The following is a 17,171-nucleotide window of genomic DNA, read 5'->3' on the forward strand; positions in this document are numbered from 1 at the left end:
GGACGTTATGTGTCTGGGGGCGTATCACCACATTATCGTGGTGATACGCCCGCACCCGCCGCCACAATGTATTATTCAGGCCCCTGCCGATGTGGGAGTGCGTTATCTTACCTATTCAGCGATAGCGCACCTTCCACATCGGCTGGGCTGGTATCGCTGCTGCTGGCTCTCTGCGCATGCGCCCTTTTGCCCTTCGCCCGGCTCGTGCCGCTGGCGACCGGAGGCGCATGCGCTCGCCGGCGCCGGATGTGTTAGGAAGGTCATAGAGGAGGAGGCGTGGGCGGGACTATTGTCCACGAACAATAAAGTTTTTATTTTTAAATTACCTAAAAAAAAAAACACCCACTTTTTAGTACCTGCAGTGCTGTAGCGCCAGCCCTGACCTGGCGAAGCGATGGAGGGGACTTAACGAGCGGTGAGTGACAGTCCCGCCGTTAATACATCAGGGAGGCAGCAAAAAGGTATAGGCACAGCGCTCAGGACGAAGCGGGACCATGCACAATGTAAATTCGTTAAAGTGCCGCATCATACATCGTGATGATGCGGTACCAGCAGCAGTTAGCGTGCGCTATTTGCTGAATGCACATAGCGCCCCATCATACATCTGCCCCTTTGTTCTTTACATAGTTGAATGTGCTGACAACAAAATCACACAAAAATTATCAATGGAAATCAAATGTATTAACCCATGGAGGTCTGGATTTGGAGTCACCCTCAAAATTAAAGTGGAAAAACACACTACAGGCTGATCCAACTTTGATGTAATGTCCTTAAAACAAGTCAAAATGAGGCTCAGTAGTGTGTGTGGCCTCCACGTGCCTGTATGACCTCCCTACAACGTCTGGGCATGCTCCTGATGAGGTGGCGGATGGTCTCCTGAGGGATCTCCTCCCAGACCTGGACTAAAGTATCCGCCAACTCCTGTACAGTCTGTGGTGCAATGTAGCGTTGGTGGATGGAGCGAGACATGATGTCCCAGATGTGCTCAATTGGATTCAGCTCTGGGGAACGGGCGGGCCAGTCCATAGCATCAATGCCTTTGTCTTGCAGGAACTGCTGACACACTCCCGCCACATGAGGTCTAGCATTGTCTTGCATTAGGAGGAACTCAGGGCCAACCGCACCAGCATATGGTCTCACAAGGGGTCTGAGGAACTCATCTCGGTACCTAATGCAAGTCAGGCTACCTCTGGCGAGCACATGGAGGGCTGTGCGGGCCCCCCCCAAAGAAATGCCACCCCACACCATTACTGACCCACTGTCAAACCGGTCATGCTGGAGGATGTTGCAGGCAGCAGAATGTTCTCCTTGGCGTCTCCAGATTTTGTCACGTCTGTCACATGTGCTCAGTGAGTACCTGCTTTCATCTGTGAAGAGCATAGGGTGCCAATTGCGAATTTGCCAATCTTGGTGTTCTCTGGCAAATGCCAAACATCCTCCACGGTGTTGGGCTGTAAGCACAACCCCCACCTGTGGATGTCGGGCCCTCCTACCACCCTCATGGATTCTGTTTCTGATCGTTTGAGTAGACACATGCACATTTGTGGCTTGCAGGGCTCTGGCAGTGCTCCTCCTGTTCCTCCTTGCACAAAGGCGGAGGTAGCGGTCCTGCTGCTGGGTTGTTGCCCTCCTACGGTCTCCTCCACATCTCCTGATGTACTGGCCTGTCTCCTGGTAGCGCTTCCATGCTCTGGACACTACACTGACAGACACCGCAAACCTTCTTGCCACAGCTCGCATCGATATGCCATCCTGGATGAGCTGCACTACCTAAGCCATTGTGTGGGTTGTAAGGAGGTCATACAGGCATGTGGGGGCCACACACACTACTGAGCCTCATATTGACTTGTCTTAAGGACATTACATCAAAGTTGGATCAGCCTGTAGTACGTTTTTCCACTTTAATTTTGAGGGTGACTCCAAATCCAGACCTCCATCGGTTAATAAATTTGATTTTCATTGATAATTTTGGAGTGATTTTGTTGTCAGCACATTCAACTATGTAAAGAACAAAGTATTCAATAAGAATATTTCATTCATTCAGATCTAGGATGTGTTATTTTAGTGTTCCCTTTATTTTTTTGAGCAGTGAAAATATATATATGTACAGTATATACATATAATAGAAATCCAGAGGTCTTAGTTACATACAGTTTGCAAACGTATGATAAGCCACAAGGCCCCGACAAGGCTCCTCTGATGCTGGTGGTCCCTAACTCTAGCTCTGGGCTCTGGGTGCAGAACCCCACAAACCGGCAAAGACCAGCTACCCCGGGGTAGCACAATGCGAGAAAATAAAGTGTTAGTATGTGTTAATAAAGGCAAAACAAAATCTATATACAAAAATTATTATACTAGTGAAAGTGTAATTAAAAGTCCAGAAGAATTAATACATGTGTTAAGGGAGTGTTAAATAAGATCTTGCAGTGTGCTACAGTGGAGTTGACCAGGTATCGTCCAAGGAGGGGTATGACTCCCCAGGCTCTTGCAGCAAATCTGGATCTCTCTGCTATACTGGGTGCCTGTGAAGATCCCTGTTCCCTAGTCCGTTATTATAATAGGGATGTTATGGCTGCAATTGATATTATCGCACCTGTGCGTTTAAGACCTCGTAAACCACAACGTCAAGCTCCATGGTTCGACAACAGTGTTAGTGAGCTCAAGAAAAGGGGGCGTAGACTGGAAAGACGATGGAGGAAGACTAACCTAGTGGATGACAAAATAAAACTAATAAAGCATAAAGTAGAATATCAATCGACAATCACTCGTAAGAAAGCACAGTTCCTGTCAAATGAGATCACAGCAGCAAACAATAGGCCAGCTCAACTTTTCCGCACAGTGGAGATGCTTTGCAAGCCAGCATGCCTGCAGACTGATGAGACCCTCTCCCAGGCAAGATGCAACGAGTTTGCAAACTTCTTTGCAGATAAAATATCCACCATCCGGGCTGGAATCTCCACAGTGCCATCAAAGGAGTGCCAAACTACAAAGCCTGCCAATATAAGCTACCTGCCTTCATGGACCAGCTTTGATCCAGTGGATGTAAAGGACACTGCTGAAATTGCTCGGATTTTGCGTCCCACCACCTGTGATCTGGACCCAGCCTCAGCCAAGCTTCTAATAGGTTGTATGGATATAATTGGTCCTGTCTTTACAAAAATTGTTCAATGCTCTTTGCAGACAGGCATTTTTCCTGGACCCCTAAAGGAAGCAATTGTTAGACCGCTTCTTAAAAAACCTAATTTAGATCCCGACTGCATGACCAACTACAGACCGGTATCAAACCTTCCTTTCCTAGGAAAGGTTATTGAGAAAGTCGTTGCAAATCAACTGGAAACCCGCCTGACAACCCGTGATATTTATGATCCATTTCAATCAGGATTCAGGAGAAGACATAGCACTGAAACAGCCTTGGTGTGTATGTTAAATGATCTTCTGATGGCAAAAGACAGAGGTGACTGTTCAATATTAATCCTTCTGGATCTCTCGGCAGCATTTGATACCGTGGACCATGGGCTTCTGATTGAGCGACTGATACATTTCTGTGGTCTGGATGGCACAGTCCTAAGCTGGTTCAAATAATTTCTCACAGGGAGGTCACAGAGAGTATCATCTGGATTATACTCATCACCACCAGTGCCATTGCCATGTGGTGTCCCACAAGGTTCTATACTATCCCCCATGCTTTTTGCAGTATACATGCTCCCATTGGGCGAAATAATCAGGAGCCATGGCCTGGTCTACCACTGCTATGCAGATGATACACAACTGTACTTGTCCATTGCTCCGGGCACTGATAACCCAATAGCAACCCTAAATGGCTGTCTAGCTAAACTACTGGAGTGGATGAGCGCCAGTTGGCTGCGACTGAACCCGGATAAAACAGAGATTCCTATGATACGACCGCAACATCAAAGGACAAGACTGCAGCATAGCCAACCAACTGGACTTACACTCAGGGATTCAGAATTACAGACCAGTGATCGTGTGCGGAATCTTGGCGTTGTCCTGGATGGTGGCTTGACACTTAAACATCAGATAACAGCGACAATCAAATCCTCATTCTTTCACCTGAGGAACATAGCCAGAATCAAGCACTTAATTCCCTCAGATGATATGCCAAAAGTCATACATGCATTTGTATCATCTTGTTTAGACTACTGTAATGCCCTCTACCTTGGTCTACCAGCAAAAGAATTGCAGTGCTTACAGCTGGTGCAAAACACAGCTGCCAGGCTATTAACCAACCAGTCCCGTTCTAGCCACATAACACCCATCCTCTACTCCCTTCACTGGCTGCCTGTACGATGGCGAATCATCTTCAAGATTGGCTTACTGAGTTTCAAAGCATTACATGACCAAGGCCCAAGGTATCTGAAACAGCTTCTGACCCCATACTGCCCCACTCGATTACTGCGATCTGTAGATGAAGGACATTTAGCAGTAGCTAGAATCTACCGTAATTCATCTGGGGGTCGAGCTTTTAGTCATGCGGCTCCGACTCTATGGAACTCACTTCCCCGCACAGTGCGAGAGGCCCCAACTATAGAATCCTTTAAAAGTAGACTCAAGACTTTTCGGTTTACTCAAGCATTTCCATAATGTCCCTTTTAGTATCTTCATGCTTCTGTATTTTATGAAAATGTACTTCATTATTTTCTGTACTATATTATGCTATGTATCTGTTAAGCGCCTTGGGTCCTATTGGAGAAAGAGCGCTATATAAATAAAATTATTATTATTATTATTATTACTACCCCAAAGCAGCCCAGCCCCACCAATCCAGGGGGAACCACACCCCAGACATGGGGGGCATGCCACGAGCCAGGGGTTGTGGGCACGTGGCACACCCCAATTGTCTTGGAGACACATGCTTTGGGCGAGGGGGTGCGCTGCGTGCGGCCTTCTGTGGGACCGGACCAGCCCACCAGACCATCAGCCCTTCTGGCATAGCCCAGAAGTGCCAGATGGGCAGTCAGGCCCTGGTAATAGGGGTAACATAGGCATAAAAAGCCACAGCTAAATCACAGGTGGTGAGAATAGTACATTAAGTCAACTTTGGAGCTGAATACATCCATGAGGCATTCATTCACAGGATAACTATGTACAGCCGGGAATATTCTATTATCACAGCATTTCCTTTCTTTTCACCCCACCCACAGTGTGAGGGCAGGGAAAACATTATGATAGCAGAGAGATGAGCCCCGGGTTACCACTATTTGAGTACCCAATTTGCTGTAGCCCCTCCTTTGGCTTCACAAGAGTTATTATGTCACCTGTCCCAAGAGCTAACACTTTCTCACTGCACAATGAACTTTCTCACTTTGCACCTCTCCTCCTACTGGCAGATCTCATAGCAATGGGTCTAACTCAGATGCGGCTCTTGTATTGCTGCTGCTTACTTGGAAGCAGCAGAGATAAAGTAATATACCTGTATAATAAATCAGCAGGAGGCATCTGATATAAGTAGATGCCTCATGCGTGCATTAGTGAGCCGTACTCATCCTAGGATGCAGCATCGGATCACCTGTGACACCCATCGGCCGGCTGCATGACCCATTGGGTCACGAAAGCCGACTGCTGCAGATCCTGCACAGAGGCAAGTAATCTTCATCTTCCAATGGAGATCCTGGCATTGGCACTCTCCCAAAACGTAAGCTTCTTTATACTAACTGCTGCAGTACCTCTTTTTCGAAGACTATAGAAAACACAGTTTCTCAATTTCTTCAACACACTATATTGTAAATGCACAATAACCTTCCCATTGGCACATATAATGAAACAGCTACACAGGTTTTTTACTGGGCAAACTAGCAAAACCCTAGACAGATCAGTCATTTACTTTAAAGTTCTTTAGTTGGAGAACTCTCTGTCTAGGTGGTCACTGTACTATTACATGCATGTAATTGTAATCCACAATAGGCAAAGTTAGTAGAAATACCAACTAATGCTGATCTTTCTTGATCCAGAGAAAACAATAGCTTCAGCTCTCCAATTAGAGCAGCACAATTATCTTCAGCACTCAATAGTATTTGTATCTGATTTCCAAGTGCAATTTTAGTCACATATTATATTAATCTCTCTCAAAATAGCTTCCCCTCTCTTGGCAGAATAACAGACTCAGTCCCTCGGTTCAACTATAACTCAGTCGGCCGAAATCATACTGTCAGCAGATATATATGTATAACTCAGTCTCTGACACATACAGTATTTATAAATTACTTGATATTGCAGTTTACTTACAATAGGGTGTCTATCTTAATCAGATTAACTCATAGTCTCATACAGTCTCTACATATCCTGCTATGCTGTCCCTCCAGATCTACTGCATACTCTGCTGGTGCTTGTGCTGCAGTCCCCAACATTCTGTCAGTGGGTATTCAGTGGCCCTGGCACTCAGCACCACCTCAGCATGATTGCTTGCCCAGTCCTTCCAGACCTGCAGAACCTCATCCCGCTCTCCAGCTCTGCTCCTTGTCCTAAAACTAAGCTACTTTTTTGCTTACCTGCTTGTCGCTCTATATGCTCTATTGCTCTACCTGGTGGTAGCCTCCGGGGGCAGATTGGCCCATCGGGACGGTCCCATTGTCCCTTCAGTGGCCTCACTCATCTATCAGACTGCCGTGATCGGAGCACAGCTCCGCCCAGGCAGCGGCCAACGCAGTTGCTCCATGTGCTCTAAAGTAAAAAGGCTGCGGGAGGGCTGCTGAGCATGCTCAGCCACAGGCAGCTCCTCCAAAGGTCCTTTGCGGAGCTCGTGAGTCATTATTATTATTATTATTATTATCCTTTATTTATATGGCGCCACAAGGGTTCCGCAGCACCCAATTACAGAGTACATAAACAAATAATCAAACATGAAAACAGCAACTTACAGTTGACGACAATATAGGACAAGTACAGGGTAAATAAACATAGCTACATCAGCAGATGACACTGGAATAATTATCAGGTGGCAGAAGACTGCTGGATTTGGTACAATTGAAGATTATTAAAGTAATAAAAGGGTAAGCACATGAGGGAAGAGGGCCCTGCTCGTGAGAGCTTACATTCTAAAGGGGAGGGGGAGACAGACAGGGGTGAGACAGATGGGGTACATAGAGAGCGTGGAACAGAGGTTTAGGATGAGATTTGGCTGGGTTTGGTGAAGAAGTGGGTCTTGAGAGCCCGTTTGAAGTTTTGTAGAGAGGTGGAGAGTCTGAGGGGGAGAGGTAGGGAATTCCAGAGAAGTGGTGCAGCACGTGAAAAATCTTGGAGGTAGGAGTGGGAGGAAGTAATCCGTAGGCAGGAGAGTCGGAGTGCATTAGCAGAGCGAAGAGGACGGGTGGGAGTGTAAAGCGAGATATGGTCAGAGATGTAGATGGGAGAGGAGTGGGTGAGGGCTTTGTAAGATCATAGATCACAGCTCAGCCTCCTGCAGCCAGCGAGTCTTGCTTCCTGCAGTCTACCATGCTGGGGACTGTGCACATGCGTGTGTCACAACTGAGGGCTGAGGCTGACCTGGGGAAGCCTCAGATGTAGGGGCTGACGTGTAGGTGAACTTACATTATATTTTAATAAAATACTGAAAACTTTCTTGACCATGGAAGCTCCCTGTACAGTATGTATTGTTTTTATTTTTTAGAATGAATACATGGTTGTCTGATTTTTTTTGTGCTTTGATGGGTGATGATGCTTATAATTCAATACCTATTACTTTTCAGGACCAATGTAACGACAGGTGTCTCCACAAACTAAAAATAAAAATAAGAAAGCGCTACACTGAATAGTGTGTGTCGGTTATCCAACCCCACAGATCTTTACAAATTAATTCCTCTAAAAATGGACTGCTGCCCTCAAATAATTGGGGTGTTGAATCCCAATATTTAAAGAACAATAGACAAGAAAAATTAATATTGAAAGCGCTGTCCAATTTTAAAGAGTATTTTATTAAAAAAATTTTTTTTAAAACATCAAGATTAAATACATCCACATTATATACTAATCCAAAAGGTCTCTAATATTAATGTGTCCGAAAATGGACATAAAGTATTTCAAGGACTGCTTTTGTCCCTGTCACACTTCTTAGAAACACAACTGTGCACAGTGGATACAATTTTAATATAACATGTACACCTCATAAGAGTATTACTACAAATATTCCCCCACAATATGCATCAATTATAATGATCTAATCAACAGCCTTTCAATATGAGTTGTAACTTCCTAAAAATTATATAATTGTATAATCAATCGGTCACAGTCCCAGTTACGTTTGTATCAATATATATTAATTAATTATCGCTTGAATCCTTCCACTGGGAAGATCATATAACTCCAGACATTCAGCAGTATCACTGGGATTAGAACATACTCATTAATTGGAGCAAACAACGATTGCCAATCAGTAAATTATCCTCACCGGGAGTACTCAAACCAGGTGACTCTGATATTCCCCACGGGCGTCCCCGTGTATTAGTTATACAAATGGTTTATCTGGATTCCACTTTGGTAATATCATTTACCATGCTCCTTTATAGCTGTAGTTCTTTATCAGGCTGTATAGAAATTAGAAATAGTTGTGTCTCACCATGCATTAGCGGCTGCGCCTCCTGTCAGGCATATAGTTCTATTTCATGCGCACTGCACCGTCTCTCTGCCGTTAGTGATCCGGCGACCACCTCGTAGTGTCCGGCAGAATATTCTCCACGGTTGCGCCTCTCGTTAGATCTTTGCCTCCGTCTTATAGAAGCACCTTACTGCCGTCCAAAGTATAGTGGCCCGCCTCCCGCTGTCCAGGTCGTGATATCAGCATTCACTGCAAAACCTTAGGACAGACGGCTGTAATCTCGGCTGGGCTCACAATAGCAGATCTACTTGGAATGGCAAAATGAATGCCCTTGCTGGAGGCTCCTATGCCGCTTTCAAAAGACTGTTGTCCACACTGCTCGGGAGCAACTCTTGACGCGTTTCTCAGCCAAGTTACAATGGCTGTTTCCTCAGAAGAATACACTCCCTTTCCCATCTACTTCTTTTATCTACCTTCTTTAATTATAATAATGAGTATAATTATGTGTTTGAAATGTATAAATAGGTTTTACTGTGGTCAAATACGTTTGAATGCATCATAATCAAAGGGTTAAAATAAACTAATGAGGTGCTGGGTGATTGGTACACCTGGTAGATAAAAGAAGTAGATGGGAAAGGGAGTGTATTCTTCTGAGGAAACAGCCGTTGTAACTTGGCTGAGAAACGCGTCAAGAGTTGCTCCCGAGCAGTGTGGACAACAGTCTTTTGAAAGCGGCATAGGAGCCTCCAGCAAGGGCATTCATTTTGCCATTCCAAGTAGATCTGCTATTGTGAGCCCAGCCGAGATTACAGCCGTCTGTCCTAAGGTGGGGGAATATTTGTAGTAATACTCTTATGAGCTACAGATACAAATGTTGCTTTTTAATGAGGTGTACATGTTATATTAAAATTGTATCCACTGTGCACAGTTGTGTTTCTAAGAAGTGTGACAGGGACAAAAGCAGTCCTTGAAATACTTTATGGCCATTTTCGGACATATTAATATTAGAGACCTTTTGGATTAGTATATAATGTGGATGTATTTAATCTTGATGTTTTAAAAAATTTTTTTTTAATAAAATACTCTTTAAAATTGGACAGCGCTTTCAATATTAATTTTTCTTGTCTCCACAAACTAGTGAATGGGAATACTAAAGATGGCAGACCGTCTTCTGATACAAATAAGTTAGTAGAGTTTCAAATTACTTATAGGAGATTCAGTAGATCAAATGATTACTTATCCAGTGGAATCACTAGGGGTGTATGGTTTGCACCAGGTGTCACCATCCGAGGGGGTGACACCAAAATACCGTCTCATCCTCAGTGATCGTGAACCATTATTCCTCAGTGAAGTTATTGTGCAGCGCCCATCTTCCAGTCACTGAGGAAGAGTTGGCAGTGCAGGTGAGTCTCTGGGGGAAGCACAATTTCTTCAGGAGGCTACAGCCCCTTTTCCCTCACACACTTGCCTTCGGCGTGCTGGGCCTATTTGGCGTACTCGGTTACAATGACCCCAGTGATGCCGCTATACCTATCAATACCCAATGATCAGTCAAGAGCTCTAAATAAAAAAAATAGTTGATGCTGACTTGATGAAGAGTGAAGCCAGGTAAGAGAAACCATGAGATTGATTTATAACACCCTATTTCTCATTTGGAAGAAATGTTACATTTCATCATAGTATTCTGTAGAGAATCAATATCATTTTCTATATTTTGTCTGAGCAAAATATTTAACCATCATGTGTAATATATTTTATATCTGTTAATCAGGCATGGCACAATGGCCCCATACTGCTTATATGCCCCTTTTTCTGGATTGACGTCCAGTTTTAGAACTTATAATTAAGCTAAACTAAGCAGCGCTTATTACATTGGGGGTCATTCCGAGTTGATCGTACGTAGCAACTTTTTGCTGCTCGTGCGACCAACTAGACACCTCCTATGGGGCAGTGTATTTTAGCATAGCAGGGCTGCGATCGCTTGTGCAGCCCTGCTATGCTAAAAAAGTTTCGTGCAGAACAAGACTAACCCTGCAGTTACTTACCCTGTGCGATGGATCCAGCGATGAAGGTCCCGGAATTGACGTCAGACAACCACCCTCCAAACACCTGGACACGCCTGTATTCGGATCTCCACGCCCGGAAAACGGTGAGTATCCGCCCCGGAACGCCTCCCCACTGTCAATCTTCTTGCAATCGCGCTAGCGATTACTTTCCTCTTTCTTCTGGTCATTGCCCGGCGACAGCTGTCGCTGGGCAACGCTCGCGTGCGCATTGCGGGCACCGCACATGAGCAGTTCCGACCCGTTCGCATCGCAGCGATGAACCGCTGCGTGCGAATGGGTCGTAAATGACCCCCATTGTGCGTAATATTTTGTATGCATTGTATTGGCCTCAAGAAATAAGTAACTACTTGGTATATTTTGTTGTTTCCAGTGTTATTGCAGTCAGATTCATTAAAATGATTCATACATTGTTCTTATCATCATCAATTATCTGCGTCATCCTTGTCCCCATCTGCATCATCCTAGCTGCCATCTGCATCATACTTTTCATGTTTGATTTTAGTTTCATCCTCCAGATTAGCTTCCAGATCTTTCTTGGCTAACGGTACAGTTTTCTTTCTCTTGCACCTCAATTTAATTAGTATTTTACAATGATGATAACTGTAAATATAGGCCCTGTAGGAAAGCAAAAGAATAACATATGTGCATCTTCATATTTGTATACTCTTAAACTTTTATGTCCCAACTACTAAAAGGACCCAGCATACAGTATGTCAGGTCACCTCAGCTCCCCCTTTCCCCTGCCCCACCTCCTGCTCTGTCCAGCCCCGCCCCTTATTTCCGCTGCTCTGCCCCGCTTTGACTGATGCTCATCTTGCCCCCTGTTCCACTCCATCATGACCTCCACCACTCCGACCCCTACTCCCATAATTACCCTGTTCCTGGTAGCTGGCCCGGTGCTACTCATCTTTGGTGCTAGGTCTGTTCTGTCTCCCTTTCAGTGGCAGCCATTGGATGGGTGGCGCACGCACCCACTGTGCATGCAAGTTGGAGACAGGAGAGACCTTAGCAAAGTATTATATAGATAGGTAAACTCATAAGGTCTGCCTTTAATATAACAATATTCCTCCTGCTTCAAAAATATTCTAGTTTTTGAATTATAATTAGGTGGTTTAGCTATAACAACGTTTTGATTTTAGTTTTGACCACTTCGCTTAAAAACTAGTTTTGAAAGTTCTGAAGGTGACCTGTATTTTCAGTGGAGTTCACACTCAATTTGATACTAAAAGCTACTTTTGTTGCGTTGTATATTGGTGGGTTTTCTCCATCTTTTGTAATTGTTATATTGTAAACTATAATAAAAAGATCCTAAAAAAGTGAAGTGGTATTTATTAAGAATAGGTGTAATACAGTTGGACTTTCTTTCAGTGCACCATTGGTCATCATACAGTGAGTCTCCGAAGACTCCAAAAGCTCCAATGATGTGATTCCCTCTCCTGCTAAATTGCACATTACAGACTAACAGAAATGTTACTGCCAGTACCCCGCCCTGTGATATTCCTATTTCATGAATGGGAAGTACGCTGGGGAGCAGCAGTGACATCATCTGGCAAGCGGCAGTAGGAGGAATAATCCAATGCTGGATCGCTGACGCCAACAGCATCTGATCCAGTGTTGTTGGGATGAGCCGCAGTGCTATCATTGCAAGGCTGTTTTTTTTTTTTTTGCTTGTTTTTTGCGGGAACCTGATTTTCTGAGTAATTCATATTGAACTGCAGGGCTGTAACTAGTGGTGTATGAGCAGTGACGTTGCATCGGGTATAGGGCCCTGGGGTCAGCACCGTTGCCTCCATATGGCACCTGTATGTGGCTTGCAGAGTGCCACATACAGGTGTCATTAGTGCTATTGCAGAGCGGTCTCTAGTCTCAAAGGGTCGCTGAGGGGATGCACCATGCAGTCTGTAGAGCTGTCCAGAGCCAATGGCATTGCATCCTAGGTGTGACATCACAACATAACGGGTTTAGGGGGTGAGGCCAACATAAGGCGTACTGTCTACCGTGGGGGTGGCCAGCTAGTCAGTGGCAACGAGCCTGAAAAGATCTGTAGTCAAGGGTAAGAGCCATATTATGCGCGTGCCGAAAGCGCGCAAGCAAAAATGGGGGTGTGGCATAGTTGTCACAAAGCCATACCCCATTTTTGTGTGCACACCTTTCGGTTTGACATTTGTAGGAGTATGACCTTGTGTCATAACCTTATTTTTTGCGATGTTGTACAGTGGCACATACAAATAAACCCCCTGTACAGTGCCACATACATATGAAAACACCAAAACATGGGTGCCTCCACAGTGCCAAATACATATATGCCCTCACAGTGCCAGATACATATATGTCCCCACAGTCAGTTGCAGATACAGATATTCCTCCACAGTGCCAAATACATATATATCCCCATAGTGCTAGATATGCCCCCACTGTCAGATACACATCTCCCCAGTGCCAGATATGCCCCCGGTGTAAGATATACATGTCCCTCAAGTGCCAGATATGCCCCCAGTGCCAGATACACATGTCGCCCCAGTGCCAGATATGCCCACAGTGCCAGATATGCCCACAGTGCCAGATACACATGTCCCCCCAGTGCCAGATATGCCCACAGTGCCAGATATGCCCACAGTGCCAGATACACATGTCCCCCCAGTGCCAGATATGCCCCCACTGCTAGATACACGTCTGCCCAGTGCCAAATATGCCCCCAGTGCCAAATATGCCCCCACTGCCAGATACATGTCCCCCCAGTGCCAGATACACATGTCCCCCCAGTGCCAGATAAGCCCCCAGTGCCAGATATGCACCCACTGTCAGATAGACGTCTCACCAGTGCCAGATATGAACCCACTGCCAGCTACACGTCTCCCCAGTGCCAGATACACGTCCCCCCCAGTGCCAGATATGCCCCCAGTGCCAGAAACACATGTCCCCCCAGTGCAAGATATGCCCCCAAAGCCAGATACACATCCCCCCAGTGCCAGATATGCCCCCAGTGCCAGAAACACATGTCTCCCCAGGGCCAGAAATTCCCACAGTGCCAGATAAGCCCCCAGTGCCAGATACACGTCCTCCCAGTGCCAGATATGCCCCCAGTGTAAGATACACATGTCCCCACATTGTGCCCCCCCCCCCCCCCCCAAGTCCTGCTGCTCGGCTCAGTCTGCTGCTTGTGAGGGGAGGAGAGCGCAGCGTGCACCTCTCCTTCCCCTCAGTCTCCACTCTCCGGCGACGTTGATTCTCTCTAATTAGGCGCCGATCCGTGAGACAATCAGACTTTGCGGACCGGCAGCTAAGACTCCTGATTGGCTGCCGGTCCGCGAGCTCTGATTGGCTAATGGGCCACTGCAGAATAGGGCAGCGGGAGGCGCCGCGGGAGCTTACGAGCTGCATGCGGAGATAGAAAGAGCCACCGCTGGTCTACCTGTTACGGCGCTCCTGAACTGGCAAGGGCTAGGTCCCACACTGTATCTTTTCCTGATATAATAAGAGGAGCCAACCAGTCATAACCTGGACCTGTTAATGGCTTTTGTTGGGATACCTCTTACTACACTCACATTGTCTCTAAAGTGTCTGGGATATGAGTGCTGGTGCTCACTTGGGTGTTGGTGATGGTAGGAGAAAAAATGCTGTTTTTTAAATCTATTTATTTTTATTATTTGAACACTGCAAAAATCTATGCAGATGCCCATCTGATACCTGTGGGATGAGTTGTGGGTATCAGAACATTGAAAATAAGCATATAGCCTGCTGGACACGCCTTGTCATCTAAACTATGTTTAACATTGCTTGGATTGGATTGTGCTAACTACATATGCATTTCATATTCCTTATACAATTTCTGAAATGTCGCCAAGTGGGGTCGTACATGCTGGCCCTATTGTGCAAATATGCCATTCGTTTGTGTATTATTAGTTACGTAATATGCTTCCTTCCACTTGCATCTGTGGAGGTCATTCAGATCTGATCGCTGGGCTGCGTTTTTTGCTGTCCTGCGTTCAGATAGTCAACGCCTACAGGGGGAGTGTATTTTCACTGTGCAAGTGTGTGATGCTCTGTGTACGCCGAGCTGATAAAATTCTGTGTGCAGTCTCTGCGCAGCCCAGGACTTACTCTTCCAGTACGATAGAACCAGGCTGATCGGGGCCGGAACTGACGTCAGACACCCTCCCTGAAAACGCTTGGGAACGCCTTTTCTCGAACACTCCCAGTAAACGGTCAGTTACCACCCACAAACGGCTTCTCCCTGTCACTCACCTTGGGAACGCCCGTGCAAACTGATTTTTTGCACCATCCCGTCGCTGACCGGCGATCCCCGTTATTGTTGTCCGGCGTGCATGCGCATTGCAGTGCATATGCATATGCTGTTATGACCTAATCGCCCGCTGTGCGAAAACGCACAGCAGTGATCAGATGTGAATGACCCCCTATGTGCACGAAACTAGTGTTCCAGAAAGTGGCATGTTGCTACTTGCTAGGGACACTGCTGGCATAGAATGAGCACACACCTTTGTTTGCATTTTGTCATGAGCATTGCTAGTTTACTTTGGACTGTCAGTCCATATGCACAAAATAAACAGGGTCCACCCACAAGGTTTGTAACTGTACTCCATAATTAAATGTTTTACACACGTCAGTGCAAGTTAAAGAAACCTAGATAAGACAGGGCTGCCAGAAGAAAATGTTGGTACTAGAATCCCGTGAGGGGGCCTGGATGGCATCAGAGTAAATTGGCACACACCACAGGCAGCTATAGAGTGCAGCGCTGGCTGCATTTTTAATTTTCTGGAGCAGTTTGGATGTTCTGTGGCCTACTCTCGGGAACCAGCAACCGGCGCACAGAACAATAAGTTGTAGGCACTGCAGGGGGAACAGGAGGTGGGGTGCCAGGCCTCTCAATTTCTGATGGCAACGCTGAGAGGCGGTCACTAGGATGGTCTCTGTATTGAATGGTAGGCACAAAAGTGATCTCTGTATCTTATAATAACCACAATGATGCTCTCTGTATTATATATTTGTTACTAGATAGCAAGCTAAGCAGTAGTACCCAAAGTAGGACTGCAGCAAAGAAGGCTAATAAGATATTAGCATGCATAAAACGGGGTATTGATGCTAGGGACGAGAGTATTATACTCCCGTTATATAAATCACTAGTGAGGCCACACCTTGAATACTGTGTACAGTTCTGGGCTCCGTACTACAAAAAGGATATCCTGGAGCTTGAAAAGGTACAGAGGAGGGCGACCAAACTAATTAAGGGCATGGAGACGATGGAATACAAGGAAAGGCTTGAAAGACTAGGCATGTTTACATTGGAAAAGCGGAGACTAAGAGGGGATATGATCAACATCTTCAAATATATAAGGGGACAATACACAGAGCTTGCGCGGGACCTGTTTTTGGTTAGATCAACACAGAGGACTCGTGGACACTCGCTCAGGTTAGAGGAGAGGAGATTCCGCACAATACTTTTTCACGGTAAGGACAATACGTATTTGGAATTCCCTGCCCGAGGGAGTTGTAATGGCAGAATCTGTCAACACCTTTAAGAATGGGTTAGATAAATTCCTATTGGATAAGGATATCCAGGGGTATGGTGCATAGTCATGCATTATAGTTACTCTAAATAGGGATAAAATGCAATGGCTGACAGCAGCATCAGTCAGAAATTTTAGTCAAATCATCATGCATAGGACGCCACAAATAGGTTGAACTCGATGGACAATTGTCTTTTTTCAACCTCAGATACTATGTTACTATGTTACTAGGATGCTCTCTCTATTGCATTTCAGTCACTAAGATGCTCTGTGCACTGTATATTGGGGGTAATTCAGAGTTGATCGCAGCAGCAAATTTGTTAGCAGGTGGGCAAAACCATGGGGGTCATTCCGAGTTGATCGCTGGCTGCCGTTGTTCTCAGCGCAGCGATCAGGCTATTTCTGCGCATGCGTAGGCACCGCAATGCGCACGCGCAACATACGGGTACAAAGTCCTTTGTGCTTTTGCACAGGTTACATAGAAACATAGAATTTGACGGCAGATAAGAACCACTTGGCCCATCTAGTCTGACCCTTTTTTTTTTATCCTTTAGGCAATCTCAACCCTTTTTGAACCTTAATTCTTTGTAAGGTTCTAGCGACGTTTTCATTTGCACTGGCGGCAGCAAGAAGATTGACAGGAAGGGGGCGTTTCTCGGTGTCAACTGACCGTTTTCAGGGAGTGCTTAGAAAAACGCAAGCGTGGCTGGGAAAATGCAGGCGTAGCTGGGCGAACGCTGGGCGGGTGTGTGACGTCAAAAGCCAACCCTCCAACGTTAGAATCAATGCACACGAAGAGTAAGTACAGGGCTGGTCTTGTTTTGCACAAAATGTTTTTGCAGGCGCTCTGCTGCACAAGCGTTCGCACTTCTGCAAAGCGAAAATACACTCCCCAACTCGGAATGACCACCCATGTGCACTGCAGGTGGGGCAGATATAACATGTGCAGAGAGAGTTAGATTTGGGTGGGTTATTTTGTTTCTGTGCAGGGTAAATACTGACTGCTTTATTTTTACACTGCAATTTAGATTT

General features: G+C 45.7%; 1 protein-coding gene across 4 annotated transcripts in view; it reads right to left on the reverse strand.

Moving 5' to 3' along the window:
• Nucleotides 1-17,171, reverse strand: part of IZUMO3 (IZUMO family member 3) — a 126,976-nt gene that overhangs the window by 19,852 nt on the left and 89,953 nt on the right. For 3 of the 4 annotated variants that reach the window (XM_063942697.1, XM_063942698.1, XM_063942700.1), the window contains one exon: nucleotides 10,968-11,229. The exons of the other annotated variant lie outside the window; for it this stretch is intronic. In XM_063942697.1, the coding sequence (XP_063798767.1) occupies nucleotides 11,076-11,229 (154 nt within the window). In that variant the 3' untranslated portion in view covers nucleotides 10,968-11,075. Of the gene's footprint in view, nucleotides 1-10,967; nucleotides 11,230-17,171 lie in introns of those variants that run through there. 4 annotated transcript variants of the gene reach the window in all.

The sequence above is a fragment of the Pseudophryne corroboree genome, chromosome 10 (assembly GCF_028390025.1).
Source record: "Pseudophryne corroboree isolate aPseCor3 chromosome 10, aPseCor3.hap2, whole genome shotgun sequence".
Lineage (NCBI taxonomy): Eukaryota > Metazoa > Chordata > Amphibia > Anura > Myobatrachidae > Pseudophryne > Pseudophryne corroboree.